The 12,501-nt window shown below is 40.9% G+C and overlaps 1 protein-coding gene across 4 annotated transcripts in view; it reads left to right on the top strand.

Annotated features, from left to right (window-relative positions):
• AP4E1 (adaptor related protein complex 4 epsilon 1 subunit) overlaps positions 1-12,501 on the top strand; it is a 67,345-nt gene that overhangs the window by 3,498 nt on the left and 51,346 nt on the right. The window contains exons 2-4 of one of the 4 annotated variants that reach the window (XM_006756001.2): positions 271-394; positions 7,344-7,417; positions 9,552-9,673. In XM_006756001.2, coding sequence (XP_006756064.1) covers positions 274-394; positions 7,344-7,417; positions 9,552-9,673 — 317 coding nt within the window. In that variant the 5' untranslated portion in view covers positions 271-273. Of the gene's footprint in view, positions 1-270; positions 395-7,343; positions 7,418-9,551; positions 9,674-12,501 lie in introns of those variants that run through there. The other 3 variants (XM_006756002.2, XM_015558929.1, XM_015558930.1) reach the window with 3 other exon arrangements.

Below are 12,501 nucleotides of genomic sequence, written 5' to 3'. Positions count from 1 at the left end.
CAAGATACATGCCCTTGACCGGAATCGAACCTGGGACCCTTCAATCTGCAGGCCAACGCTCTATTCACTGAGCCAAACTGATTAGGGCTATGGAGCAACTTTTATTTATAAAGTCTGACTTAAGGTGATTAATTTATCACACACACACACACACACACACACTCTTTTCAGTGCCAGGATTAAAGGATTTCATTGTTAAATGATTACAACAGAATTAAAATATAAAACATTCTATTTATTTACACAGTTACTGGATATTTTTCTTTTCAGAAAATGATGAAGGAATGTATGGTGAGACTTATATATTGCGAAATGCTTGGATATGATGCTTCTTTTGGCTACATACATGCAATCAAGTTGGCACAACAAGGAAACCTTTTAGAAAAAAGAGTAGGTATGTATGTGTTCAAGACTTAATGTTGCCTTTAAAGTTCCAATTACCATATAAAATGAATGATGGCAGGTATCTATATATATATATAAAAGCCTAAGTGACCGTTAAGACCAACTGGTCGACCAGTTGCTATGATGCTCACTGACCACCAGGGAGCAGACACTCAACACAGGAGCTGCCCCCTGGTGGTCAGTGCGTTCCCACTGCCAACAGCCCAGGTCCCTCCCCCCGACCGGCCAACCTCCTGCAGTCCCTCCCCCTGGCCGGTCAACCTCCCATGACCCCTCCCTCCGGCTGGCCAACCTGGCGTGGTCCCTCCCCCCAGCTGGTTGGCCCTGATCGCCCCGATTAGAACCTCCCGATTGGCCCCGGTCAACCCTGATCAAGACTGGGCGAGATGCCCCAGTCAGCCCCGATCACCGGCCAGGCTGAGGGACCCCACCTGTGCATGAATTTGTGCACTGGGCCTCTAGTATAGTATGTTTTTAGAACATTGCCTTGTAGTTTCCAAAGCTCTAAAAAGGTAATAGTACTTCAAAACTCAGAGCCAATAAATAAAGTCAGTTTTCCCGATTCATAGCATTTTGGAGTTATAGAGATTAAAAATTGCCTATTCTTATGATGGTGGTTGGATGACTATATATATATTTGTCAAAACTTGTTAAACTAGACCTGGCTCAGGTTGAATGTCAACCTATGAACTGGGAGGTCATGGTTCAGTTCCTGGTCAGGGCACGTGTGTGGATTGCAGACTCGACCTCCAGCAGGTGGCGTGCAGAAGGTAGCTGATCAATGATTCTCTCTCATCATTGATGTTTCTATCTCTCTCTCCCTTTCCCTTCCTCTCTCTGAAATCAATCTATAATAATAAAAGCGTAATATGCTAATTAGACTGGACAGGTGACAACCTTCTGGACGAAGCCACGGCTGCGAGGGCCGAGCCCCTTGCATGAATTTCATTTTGTGCATCAGGCCTCTAGTAAAAATATATTTTAAAAAAAACCTCATTAAACAAAAATGGGTGAACTTTCTTGTATGCAAATTATATAAACTTCAGTAAAGCTAATTTTTAAAAGCCCGTCTAACCCCATGAACTTAATGATCAGAAATGTTTCTTTATAGAATAAAACTGAAATTGACTTGAATAATTTTAAGTATCTTGTTCTCAGTTTCACATACGTTAGCTATAAGGATTAGAGGCATCTTTTTATTTATTTATTTATTTATTAAAATTTTTTATTTATTGATCTGAGAGAGGGAGAGAGAGAGGAGGAAGGGAGAGAGAAAGAGCGTTTTGTGTGTTCCACTTATTTATGCATTTATTGGTTAACTGTATGTTCCCTGATGGGGATCAAAGCTACAACCTTGGCGTATGGGGACGATGCTCTTACTAACTGAGCTACCTGGCCAAGGCCTAGAGGCATTTAAAAAATTTTTTGTCTCTATAATCAACCTTTAGAGCTATTAAGGAAAATTCTTTCAAGGACTTAAAAAGTTCTATTCATATAGATTCGGCTTTATATCAGAATCCCAAGAAGGAAGCACTTTAGAATAATATAGGACTAGAGCATGTTCTTTATTGAAAGGAGTTGGTAGTGTCATATTGTCAGGACCAGCATTCTTCACAAGTTGTAGTGACTTGTGCTGTCATATGGTGGGATGGGGTGGGAGATGTCTTGGTAAAGATTCTCAGACTATATGCATATGATACTCCACTCGTTGAACCTCATTCTACCCAAAATAGGCTTCCAATTCTAGACTTGTTTTCTTCCCTCAAGTAGAATGTTCTTTGGCATCCTGTCTCTTCTTTTCATATTCCAAACCAAGTTTGAACTCTTCTGTCATCATTCAGGTGGCTCCTACCATCTGTTATCTTATGGTATTGTCTTTTCACATATTAATGTTTTAGTTCCCAAACTAATTCTAAGATCTCTAATGGCAGGAAATTTTGGCAACACTAGATAGTCAATAAATATTGGATGGTTGTTGTTGGTGATATTTTGTACAACTCTTTCTATATTCTGCTTTTTAGACTTTTCATGTAATTCTTTTCATTTTCACTTATTTTAAAAATATGTGGCCCTAGCCAGTTTTGCTCAGTTGGATAGAGCATCAGCTCACGAATTGAAGTGTCCTGGATTCAATTTTGGTCAAGGGCATGTATGTTGGTTGCAGGCTTGATCCTGGCCCTGGCTGAGTATATGTGGGGAGACAGCCAATCTATGTGTCTCTTTCACATCGCTGTTTTTCTCTGTGTGTCTCTCCACCTTTTACATGTCTTCATTTTGGTACTATTGTCTCATTAACTCTCGTGAGATTATTAATGCTACTTTTGGTGTTTTCTTTGATGAAGAACGCCTTCTTATTTTTCATATTAATATTTTTAAGTAACTGAATTTCAATACCCATTAAGTCAGGCATTATGTTAGGTGCTCTATCTTGTGAGATAGTATTTCATTTTACAGAGGAGGAGATGGAGGCTCAGAAAGATCAAATCACTTGTCCAAGGTCGTAGAGCTAATGAACGGTGGAGCCAGAATGTGAACCCAAATTTCTATGAGGCAAAGCCTATATTCTTATGCTATACCTAACTCTTAGTCATAGCAAATATACTCACTCTATAATCATAGCTGTCATTCTTTGTTTTTGTGAAACTGTTTTCATTCTTTTGTCATAGAATATCTTCCTCCGTCCTCCCCCCCGCGTTTCCTAATTGTGAAACAGGAAATTTTTGTAACAGAATTAAGATTTCATGTAGATCATCTCTGGATTAGTTTGTTGTTCTTGTAATTTGACGATGGTGACTTGGGTGTGGGTGATACCCTAGCTGAACAGATAAGGTTTTAGCAATCTGATAAGACCTAATCTCTGCTTTAATGTTCTCTAGAGTTTTTCTCATCTCTTTCTTGGTCCTGGTTAGGTTTTTATTTTTCCTTTCATGATTGTGCGAGTAACAGCACTTCCTATGACCTTCAGTAAAGATGTTGCAGTGGGTCACACTACTTGGTTGTGAGAATAGGAACTTTCTTTCTTTTTTGAATCTTTATTGTTGAAAGTATTACATATGTCCCCCTTTTCCCCCCATTGACCCCATCCAGCCTGCCCCATTGCCCCAGGCCTTTAGCACCCTATGGTCTGTGTCCATGGGTTATATGCATATATGCATACAAGATCTTTGATTGATTGCCTCCCACCTTCCTCCGTCTTTCCTCTGAGATTCCACACTCTGTTCCATGCTTCCATGTCTCTGGATCCACTCTGTTCATCAGTTTATTTTGTTACTTAGATTCCACATATGAGTGAGATCATGTGATACTTGTCTTTCTCTGACTGGCTTATTTCACTTAGCACGATACTCTCCAAGTCCCTCCATGCTGTCTCAAAGAGTAAGAGATTCTTCTTTTCTTACTGCAGCATAGTAGTTCATGGTATAAATATACCACAGCTTTTTTATCCACTCATTTACTGATGGGCACTTGGGCTGTTTTCAGATCTTAGCTATTGTAAATTATGCTGCTATGAACATAGGGGTGCACACATTCTTTCTGATTGGTGTTTCGGGTTTCTTAGGATATATTCAAGAGGTGGGATCACTGGGTCAAATGGCAGTTCCATATTTATTTTTTGAGGAAATAATGGTTTTCATAATGGTTGCTGTTAGGGTCACCAAAGGAGGAACGCACGAGGCCAAAAGGAGTGAAGAATTATAAATTTACTAGAGGTCTGGTGCATGAAATCTGTGCATGGGCGGTGTGGGTGGGGGAATCCCTTAGCCCGGCCTGCAGCCTCTCCAATCGGGGACCCCTCAGGGGATGTTTGACTGTTGGATTAGGCCCGATCCCACCCTCTCGCAATCTGGGACCACTGGCTCCTAACTGCTCGCCTGCTTGCCTGCCTGATGCCCCTAACTGCTCCCCTGCTGGCTTGATTGCCCCCTAACTGCTTCCTTGCTGGCTTAATTGTCCCCTAACCTCTCTCCGCTGCTGGCCTGATTGCACCCTAATTGCTTCCCCCCACTGGCCTGATCATCCCCTAACTGCGCACCCCTGCTGGCCTGATTGCCCCCTAACTGCTCCCCCTGCCAGCCTGATCGCCCCTAACTGTCCTCCCCCGCTGGCCTGATCACCCCTAACTGCCCTCTGCTGCTGACTTGACTGCTCCTAACTGCTCTCCCCTGCCGGACTGATCACCCCTAACCATCTCTGCCTTGGCCCCCGCCACTGTGGCTTTGTCCAGAAAGACGTCTGGAAGATGTCTGGTCAATTAGCATATTACCCTTTTATTATATAGGATTCGGTCATCTGGATACCAGATGGGCTGAGCTCCAGAGGTTTTTAAAGGACTCTAGGCTGGCTTTTTCTGGGTGGAGACGTCTCTGTGCAGGTCTGGATTCTGGAACACTCTGGAGGGGAGAGATAATGGTCTTAGCAAGTGGAATGTGGCCTAAGCAAGTGAAATGTCCGTTGTGAAGTGGCCTAAAGGTCAGTTCCCAGGGGAGGGGGCATCGGTTCAATTATTTGATCAGACCTAACAGTTGCACCAGTCTGCATTCCCACCAGCAGTATACTAAGGTTCCCTTTTCTCCACATCCTCGCCAGCACTTGTCATTGGTTGATTTGTTGATGGTAGTTATTCTGACAGGTGTGAGGTGATACCTTATTGTTGTTTTAATTTGCATCTCTCTGATGATCAGTGACTTTGAGCATTTTTTCACATGTCTCTTGGCCATCTGTATGTCCTCTTTAGAGAAGTGTTTATTTAGGTCCTTTGCCCATTTTTAAATTGGATTGTTTGTCTTCCTTTTGTTAAGTTGTTTAAGTTCCTTATATATTTTGGATATTAACCATTTTCAGATGTGTCATTGCCAAATATGTTACAGTGGGCTCCCTTTTCATTCTGTTGATGGTTTCTTTTGCTGTGCAGAAGCTTTTTATTTTGATGTAGCCCCATTTGTTTATTTTCTCCTTAGTTTCCTTTGCCTTAGGAGATGTACCTGTAAACATATTGCTATGAGAGATGTCTAAGATTTTGCTGCCTATGGTTTCCTCTAGGATTTTTATGGTTTCACGACTTAATTTTCAGTCCTTTATCCATTTTGAGTTTGTTCTTGTGTATGGTGTAAGTTGGTGGTCTATTTCATTTTTTTTGCATGTATCTGTTCAATTTTCCCACACCTGTTTATTGAAGAGACTATCTTGACTCTATTGTATGCTTTTGCCTCCTTTGTCAAATATTAATTGAGTGTAATGGCTTGTGTCGATTTCCTGAGTTCTCTGTTCTGTTCCATTTCTATGTGCCTGTTCTTGTGCCAGTACCAGGCTGTTTTGTTTACAGTGGCTTTGTAGTATAGCTTGAAATCTGGTATTGTAATTCCTCCAACTTTGTTTTTCTTTTACTTTTTCAAGATTGCTGCAGCTTTTCAGGGCCTTTTTTGATTTCATATAAATTTTTGGAGTATTTGTTCTAGTTCTGTGAAATATGCCCTTGGCATTTTAATGGGGATTGCATTGAATCTAGATTGCCTTGGGTAGTATGGACAGTTTAATGATGTTGATTCTACCAATCCATGAAATTATGTGGGTCCCCTTCTCAGTTCTGGTGCTCTCTGCTGGGGGTTGGGGGAGGGCCCAGCTTGGGGATTAAACCCCAGAGTTCTCAGTGGCAACTCCGAACAGCTGAAATACCTCTCTGGTTCGTGCCCCTGCCCCTGCTACCAGTCTCTATTCGGTCTCCACTTTTGGTCCTTGGGTATCAGGGTTCTCTCCAGCGAGTTTCACGTTGATTATTCAGAAAGTTTTTCTGTATTTTAGTTGTAATTCAAGTTTATACCTGGGAGCCTGCCAGTGCAGCATGCACTTATTCCGCCGCCATTTTTAATCCTCTCCAGAGCTTCTTTTAATAGGTTTCTGTACAGATCCATTTGGCATCAACTCCCAGTCTCTGATGATAGTGTCAACAGAAAAACATCCAAACTTGTAGAGAATTTTTATAAATTTATTTCAGCCAAGCAGAGGATACACCTGAAAGCAACATCTCAAGGGACTCAGAATAGGAACTTTCCATATTTTTCCCCATGTTCCCAAACACACACATATAGTGTAGGCGCTGGGTAATGATGGGTATACTTAACAATAGAAACCCTAATGAAAGGGCTGAAAAGAGTTGGGAAGAATGAAAAACAGTGACAACAGGATTCAGGGGATAGGGCCTCACAGTAGACTATGTGGAGAGAAAGAACAACATAGGGGTTAAAAACATGAACTAACTCTTCCTGGCTAGGTTTGAGCCCTGGCTCTACCTTGTAATAGGTATAGATCTTGGGCAACTACCATTTGGGGGCTTCATCATTATATCAGGGGTAATAATATCTATGTCATAGAGTTGTGAGGATTAAATGAGGTGAGGCTTGTAATGTAGTTGACCCATAGTAACTGTCTAACAAATGTTCCAGTACGAAGGGTGACTAGTATGTCTTCAAATTGAGGAAATAAGGTATTGTTTATGGCTTAGTATATGATTTACATCATATGGCTTGATATTAGGTGGTAGCTCATTCAACAACACAGAGAGCCAGTAACACACTTAACTCGAGTAACTATTAGTTTTTGAGTAACTCTGTGTTTGGCTAAAGGCAGAAAATGTTTTGATAGATTGTGTAGAGATATGCACAAAACATAGCTTGTATTTCTAATGTCTACATGACTTTAAGTTGGTACACACAGTCTCTTTTCCACTTTAGGTATATCCTATGAAATACGTAATTCTGGAATATTTCAGGATGAAGAACTCTTGAAATCTTCCTTACTAGAGGTTTTGATTTCATATTTTATAATTTGTTTTCATATTTACCTATAACTGGTATCTTTGACACTTAATTTTGGAATATATGATTGCTTTTTTTAAATTCTTGGGAACATTGTGATGAGACTTTTCCCTTCAAATTTTATAGGTTATTTGGCAGTGTCTTTATTTCTACATGAAAGTCATGAACTGTTGCTTCTCCTTGTGAATACAGTTGTAAAGGTACTGTATTGTATGTTGGTTATTATGAAGTCAGAAATTATTTCTGCAGGCACCTGACATTTTTCCTTAATCATATTGAATTAGATATTTTTGGAAGAAAGTAGGTTTACAGAATGGGTCTGTATTAATCCTTTATTTATTTATTTATTTATTTATTTATCTATTTATCTATTTATTTATTTATTTTAGAAAGATCTTTTAGATCAGTGTCTGTATCTGCAAAATGGGGATAATAATAGAACTTAACCAAATTGTGAGGTTGTACGAAACACTATGAAAGTAGTAATAGCTACTGCTGCTGTTATTGTTAGACTTATAACTCAGATATCCAGACTCTTAGTTCTGGATATTTCCATGTTGTTGTCTCTTTCTCTGGGATATGTTCTAAAGGGATGTAGATGTAAACTGAATAATTATTTTAAATTCTAAAAGTAACCCTATATAATAAAAGCCTAATATGCTAAGTGTCTAACCATTCATTCAACTGTTCAACCAGTCGCTGTGATGTGCACTGACCACCAGGGGGCAGAAGATCCAACTGGTAGGTTAGCTTGCTGCTGGGGTTCAGCCATTGGGACTGGGCAATTTGGACTGACATGCCCTGGAGCCCTCGTAGAGTCCCTCTCCTGCCCCAATTGTGCACCGGTGGAGTCCGTTGGCCTGGCCTGCACCCTTTCGCAATCCAGGACCCCTCAGGGGATGTCGGCGAGCTGGTTTCAGCCTGATCCCTGCAGGCCAGGCTGAGGGACCCCACTGGTGCATGAATCCATGCACCGGGCCTCTAGTACAATATAATTGGAACTGGAATGTACAGATAATAAAAACACAATTTAATCCATACTCACAATATTTTTTCCTGTTAAATTTTTAAAAAATTATTTCTTTGAAAATATATTTTTATTGATTTCAGAGAGGGAGGCAGAAAGCGAGAGAGATAGAAACATCAATGATGAGAGAGAATCATTGATAGGCTGCCTCCTGCATGCCACCTACTGGGGATCGAACCTGCAACCTGGGCATTTGCCCTTGAACTAAATTGAACCCAGGATCCTTCTATCCACTGAGCCAAACTGGCTAGGGCTCCTGTTAAATTTTTAATCAAAATTGGTAATGAAGTATAATTGAATTGTTGAGTATTTTCATGTTTACTTTGTGTCAGTCTTTTGATGTGTGGGTTCTGTGTGTGTGTAGTACTTTCTGAATTTTAAGTCTTATACTCTATTAAGATTACTAGTAACTTAAATTTTTCCAAACTTTTAAAAATAGTTTTTCATTTTCTGTTAGAATGATTAATAAAATTTGTGCATATCTAAGTATGTACGAATTCATGCCTTTTATTGTATAGTAGAGGCCTGGTGCACAAAATTGTGCACTGGGGGCGGGGGAGGGTGTCCCTCAGCCTGGCCTGCACCCTCTCATGGTCTGGGACCCCTCAGGGATGTCCACCTGCTGGCTTAAGCCTGGTCTCCCCGGGGATTGGGCCTAAGCCAGCAGTCAGACATCCCTCTCGCAGTCTGGTGCTCTCGCAGTCTGGGGCCCCTTGCTCCTTACTGCCTACCTGCAGCAGAGGTGGGAGTGGCTCCTGTTACTGCCGCTGCACTTGCCAGCCATGAGTCCAGCTTCTGTCTGAGCGGTGCTCCCACTCTGGGAGTGCACTGACCACCAGGGGGAAGCTCCTGCGTTGAACGTCTGCCCCCTGGTGGTCAGTGCATGTCATAGCGATTGGTCATTCTGCTGTTCAGTCAATTTGCATATTAGAGTTTTATTATATAGAATATTTGAGAATTACTTGCTTTTAAACTTTCACTCATTGTTTAACAAGGACAATTCACAAAGTTGGTTTGCTATTAGTTTAGAAAAGTTTTAAAAGCTATTCTAAAGGAAACTACTTGGGCCAGTGTCAGAACAGAAATACAGTTTCCTTTTGGATCAATTGCTTTTTGGCTGTGTTTATTTATTGACTGTTAAAGCAAATGAAACAGAGATATTCCTATAAAAGATGAGGTAAATGTACAACTTAATTATAAAGTTAGTAGAAAACTATTAAGTAAGTGGGGCCATTGCAATGTTGCGCTCACTATACCTAGTTTTAAACTTTGCACTGAATGTTTTCTTTGCTTAATGATTGTGTCAGGACTTGCAGAGCACTAACCTGGTGGAAGTATGTATGGCACTTACTATCGTTAGCCAGATTTTCCCTCAAGAAATGATTCCAGCTGTTCTTCCGTTAATAGAAGATAAACTTCAACATTCTAAGTAAGTAAATTCTTTTGGATAGGTGTATATACTATATATATTTCAAAACAAAAATTTATACTAAAAATTTATTATAACTTACTTAGTGCTACCAAGGTAGAGGATATTCTTTGTCAGATAAAATACAAAATCCCTGATAGCATCGTCCTTTATTTTTACGTGGATTTAGAAAAATACCAGGCAGCTTTCTGAAGTTAAACTGAGAGGCAGTGAGGAGCTTAGTGTCAGGAGTCCTTGGCTTTCCTCCCACTTCTACCGCTAGCCAGCTGTGGGCCTGGTTTTCCCTTGGTTGTGTGGGGTTGCTTGAAGCTCCTTAATTCTCACAGAATGGTTTGAGGATAGAGTCAAATAATGGAAAACATTTAGAAATAATTCAGATGCTATGAATGCAGAGAGCTTCATGTATTGGGGATGCTTTTATATTAAAACTGCAGTATTCAAATACTATTTTATAGTAGAGTATATCCTAATAAACCTTAACTTTTAGTATTTTGCTAACCTTATCCTATAAGGTTCCGTAACTCTTTCCTTAATGCTTGGCTTCTTTTTTCACCATACTTGAATTCTTTTGTCTTCACCATACTTGAATTCTTTTTTTTTAAATTTTGTTTTATTGCTTAAAGTATTACAAAGAGTATTACATATGTCTCCTTTTTTCCTCCCCCTTGACATTTCCCTGGCCTCCCCTACCCCCTACATACTTGAATTCTTTTGTTTCTTAACTTTGTAACCTTTAAAGCTAGGAAAAAACTTGCAATTATTTTCTATTTTTCCTTTGTGATTATAGTATTTTAGTTATGTGTACATTCTTGATAAAGATTTATGTGTTACTCAACATTTCTGTATTTCTTATGCCTCTTTAAGTCAGTGTTTTTAGTGTTCTAAGGTTATAAATTGTTGACTTATAGTTTTGTGTGTTTTTTTAATCCTCACCCCAGGATATTTTTTCTATTGATTTTTAGATAGAGTGGAAAGGAGAGGGAGAGACAGAGAGAAACACTGATGTGAGAGAGAAACATCGATTTGTTGCCTCCTGCACACCCATGACCAGGGCCAGAAGCCTGCAACTGAGGTATGTGCCCTTGACCAGAATCAAACCCTGGACCCTTCAGTCCGCAGGTCAACACTCTATCCACTGAGCCAAACCGTCAAGGGCTGTTTGTTTTTTTTAAACATATTTTTATTGATTTCAGAGAGGGAGGGAGGGAGAGAGAGAGAGAGAGAGAGAGAGAGAGAGTTAGAAACATCAATGATGAGAGAGAATCATTGGTCAGCTGCCTCCTGCATGCCTCCTGCTGGGGATTGAGCCCGCAGCCTGGGCATATGCCCTTGAACAGAATCAAATCATGACCTCCTGGTTCATAGGTTGATGCTCAACCACTGAACCACACCAGCTGAGCATGGTTTGTATTTTTTTTTTAAATATATTTTATTGATTTTTTACAGAGAGGAAGGGAGAAGGATAGAGAGTTAGAAACATCGATGAGAGAGAAACATTGATCAGCTGCCTTCTGCACACCCCCTACTGGGGATGTGCCTGCAACCAAGGTACATGCCCTTGACCAGAATCAAACCTGGGACCCTTCAGTCTGCAGGCCGATGCTCTATCCACTGAGCCAAACCAATCAGGGCATGGTTTGTATTTTTAAAGAAAAAACTAAAATGATAGTTTCACTAAGAATGGTAGAATAACTTTATATGTTTTTCAGACTTGTTATAATGTTTTTTTTTAATGTCAAACCTGTTAGAACAAATGCTGGGTAATGACAGTTAATTACTGGAAATAATATATTAGCTTTTCTTAGATAATTATAGGTTGATCTGATCATAGCAAAACATATTTTATATAATATTTTCATACCACCACTCTGTGGTACTCATACATTCTGATTCTTTATATGAAACTAGAGGCCTGGTGCACGAAATTCATACATGGGTAGGGTCCCTAGGCCTGGCCAGCGATCAGGGCTGATCGGGGCCTTCCGGCTGCTGGCTGGGGCCTTCCTGCTCTGGCTGCTGGCTGCCAGCCGGGGCCTTCCGTCATTCTGCGCCACCTCCTGGTGGTCAGCGCACATCATAATGACCAGTCGAACTCCTGATCTCTGGTCGAACTCCTGAGGGGACACTTTGCACATTAGTCTTTTATATATATATACTAGAGGCCCAGTGCACAAAAGTTTGTGCACTCGGGGGGGTCCCTCAGCCCAGCCTGTGCCCTCTCGCAGTCTGGGACCCCTCGGGGGATAACCACCTGCTGGCTTATCCACGGGAGGCCCGGATGGCGGTGGGGCGGGTGGCGGCTTGCGCTGTCCCGCCCCGCTGCCCTGGGATACACACGGGAGGCCTGGGTGGTAGTTCGCGCTGTCCCGCCCCGCCTGCAGTATGCAAATTTAATGGCCATCTTTTTGGGTTAATTTGCATACTCTTCTGATTGGCTGATGGGTGTAGTGAAGGTATGGTCAATTAGCATCTTTGTCTTTTATTAGTGTAGATAGATTCTTCTGGGAATTGATTTTGTTTCTTTATTGCTTCCCATTTACCCTTTTAAGTTTTTTCTTACTGTTTCCCATCTACTCAAATTTCAAATCCTGGACTTCCTGTCTTCTACTAGTTAAAGTTTGGACTTGAAACTCTGATTCTGCAGTTATGGCTATATCTATTCCATGTTATAGAGTGAAGCTAAAGAATATGGGACAGAGCTACTGGTAGGCTAGTGGATGTCACAAAGAAGATGTGAGACAGGGTTTGGACTTGACTTTGAATCCCTGCTGTATTTTGGTATGCCAGATTTAGAGCTCGAATCCACGTCTTTTAAGGTCTTGTGAGTA

Source organism: Myotis davidii, unplaced genomic scaffold, assembly GCF_000327345.1.
Source record: "Myotis davidii unplaced genomic scaffold, ASM32734v1 scaffold132, whole genome shotgun sequence".
Classification (NCBI taxonomy): Eukaryota; Metazoa; Chordata; class Mammalia; order Chiroptera; family Vespertilionidae; genus Myotis; species Myotis davidii.
The sequence above is the reverse complement of the archived record's forward strand: the minus strand, read 5'-3'. Positions and strand labels throughout refer to the sequence as shown.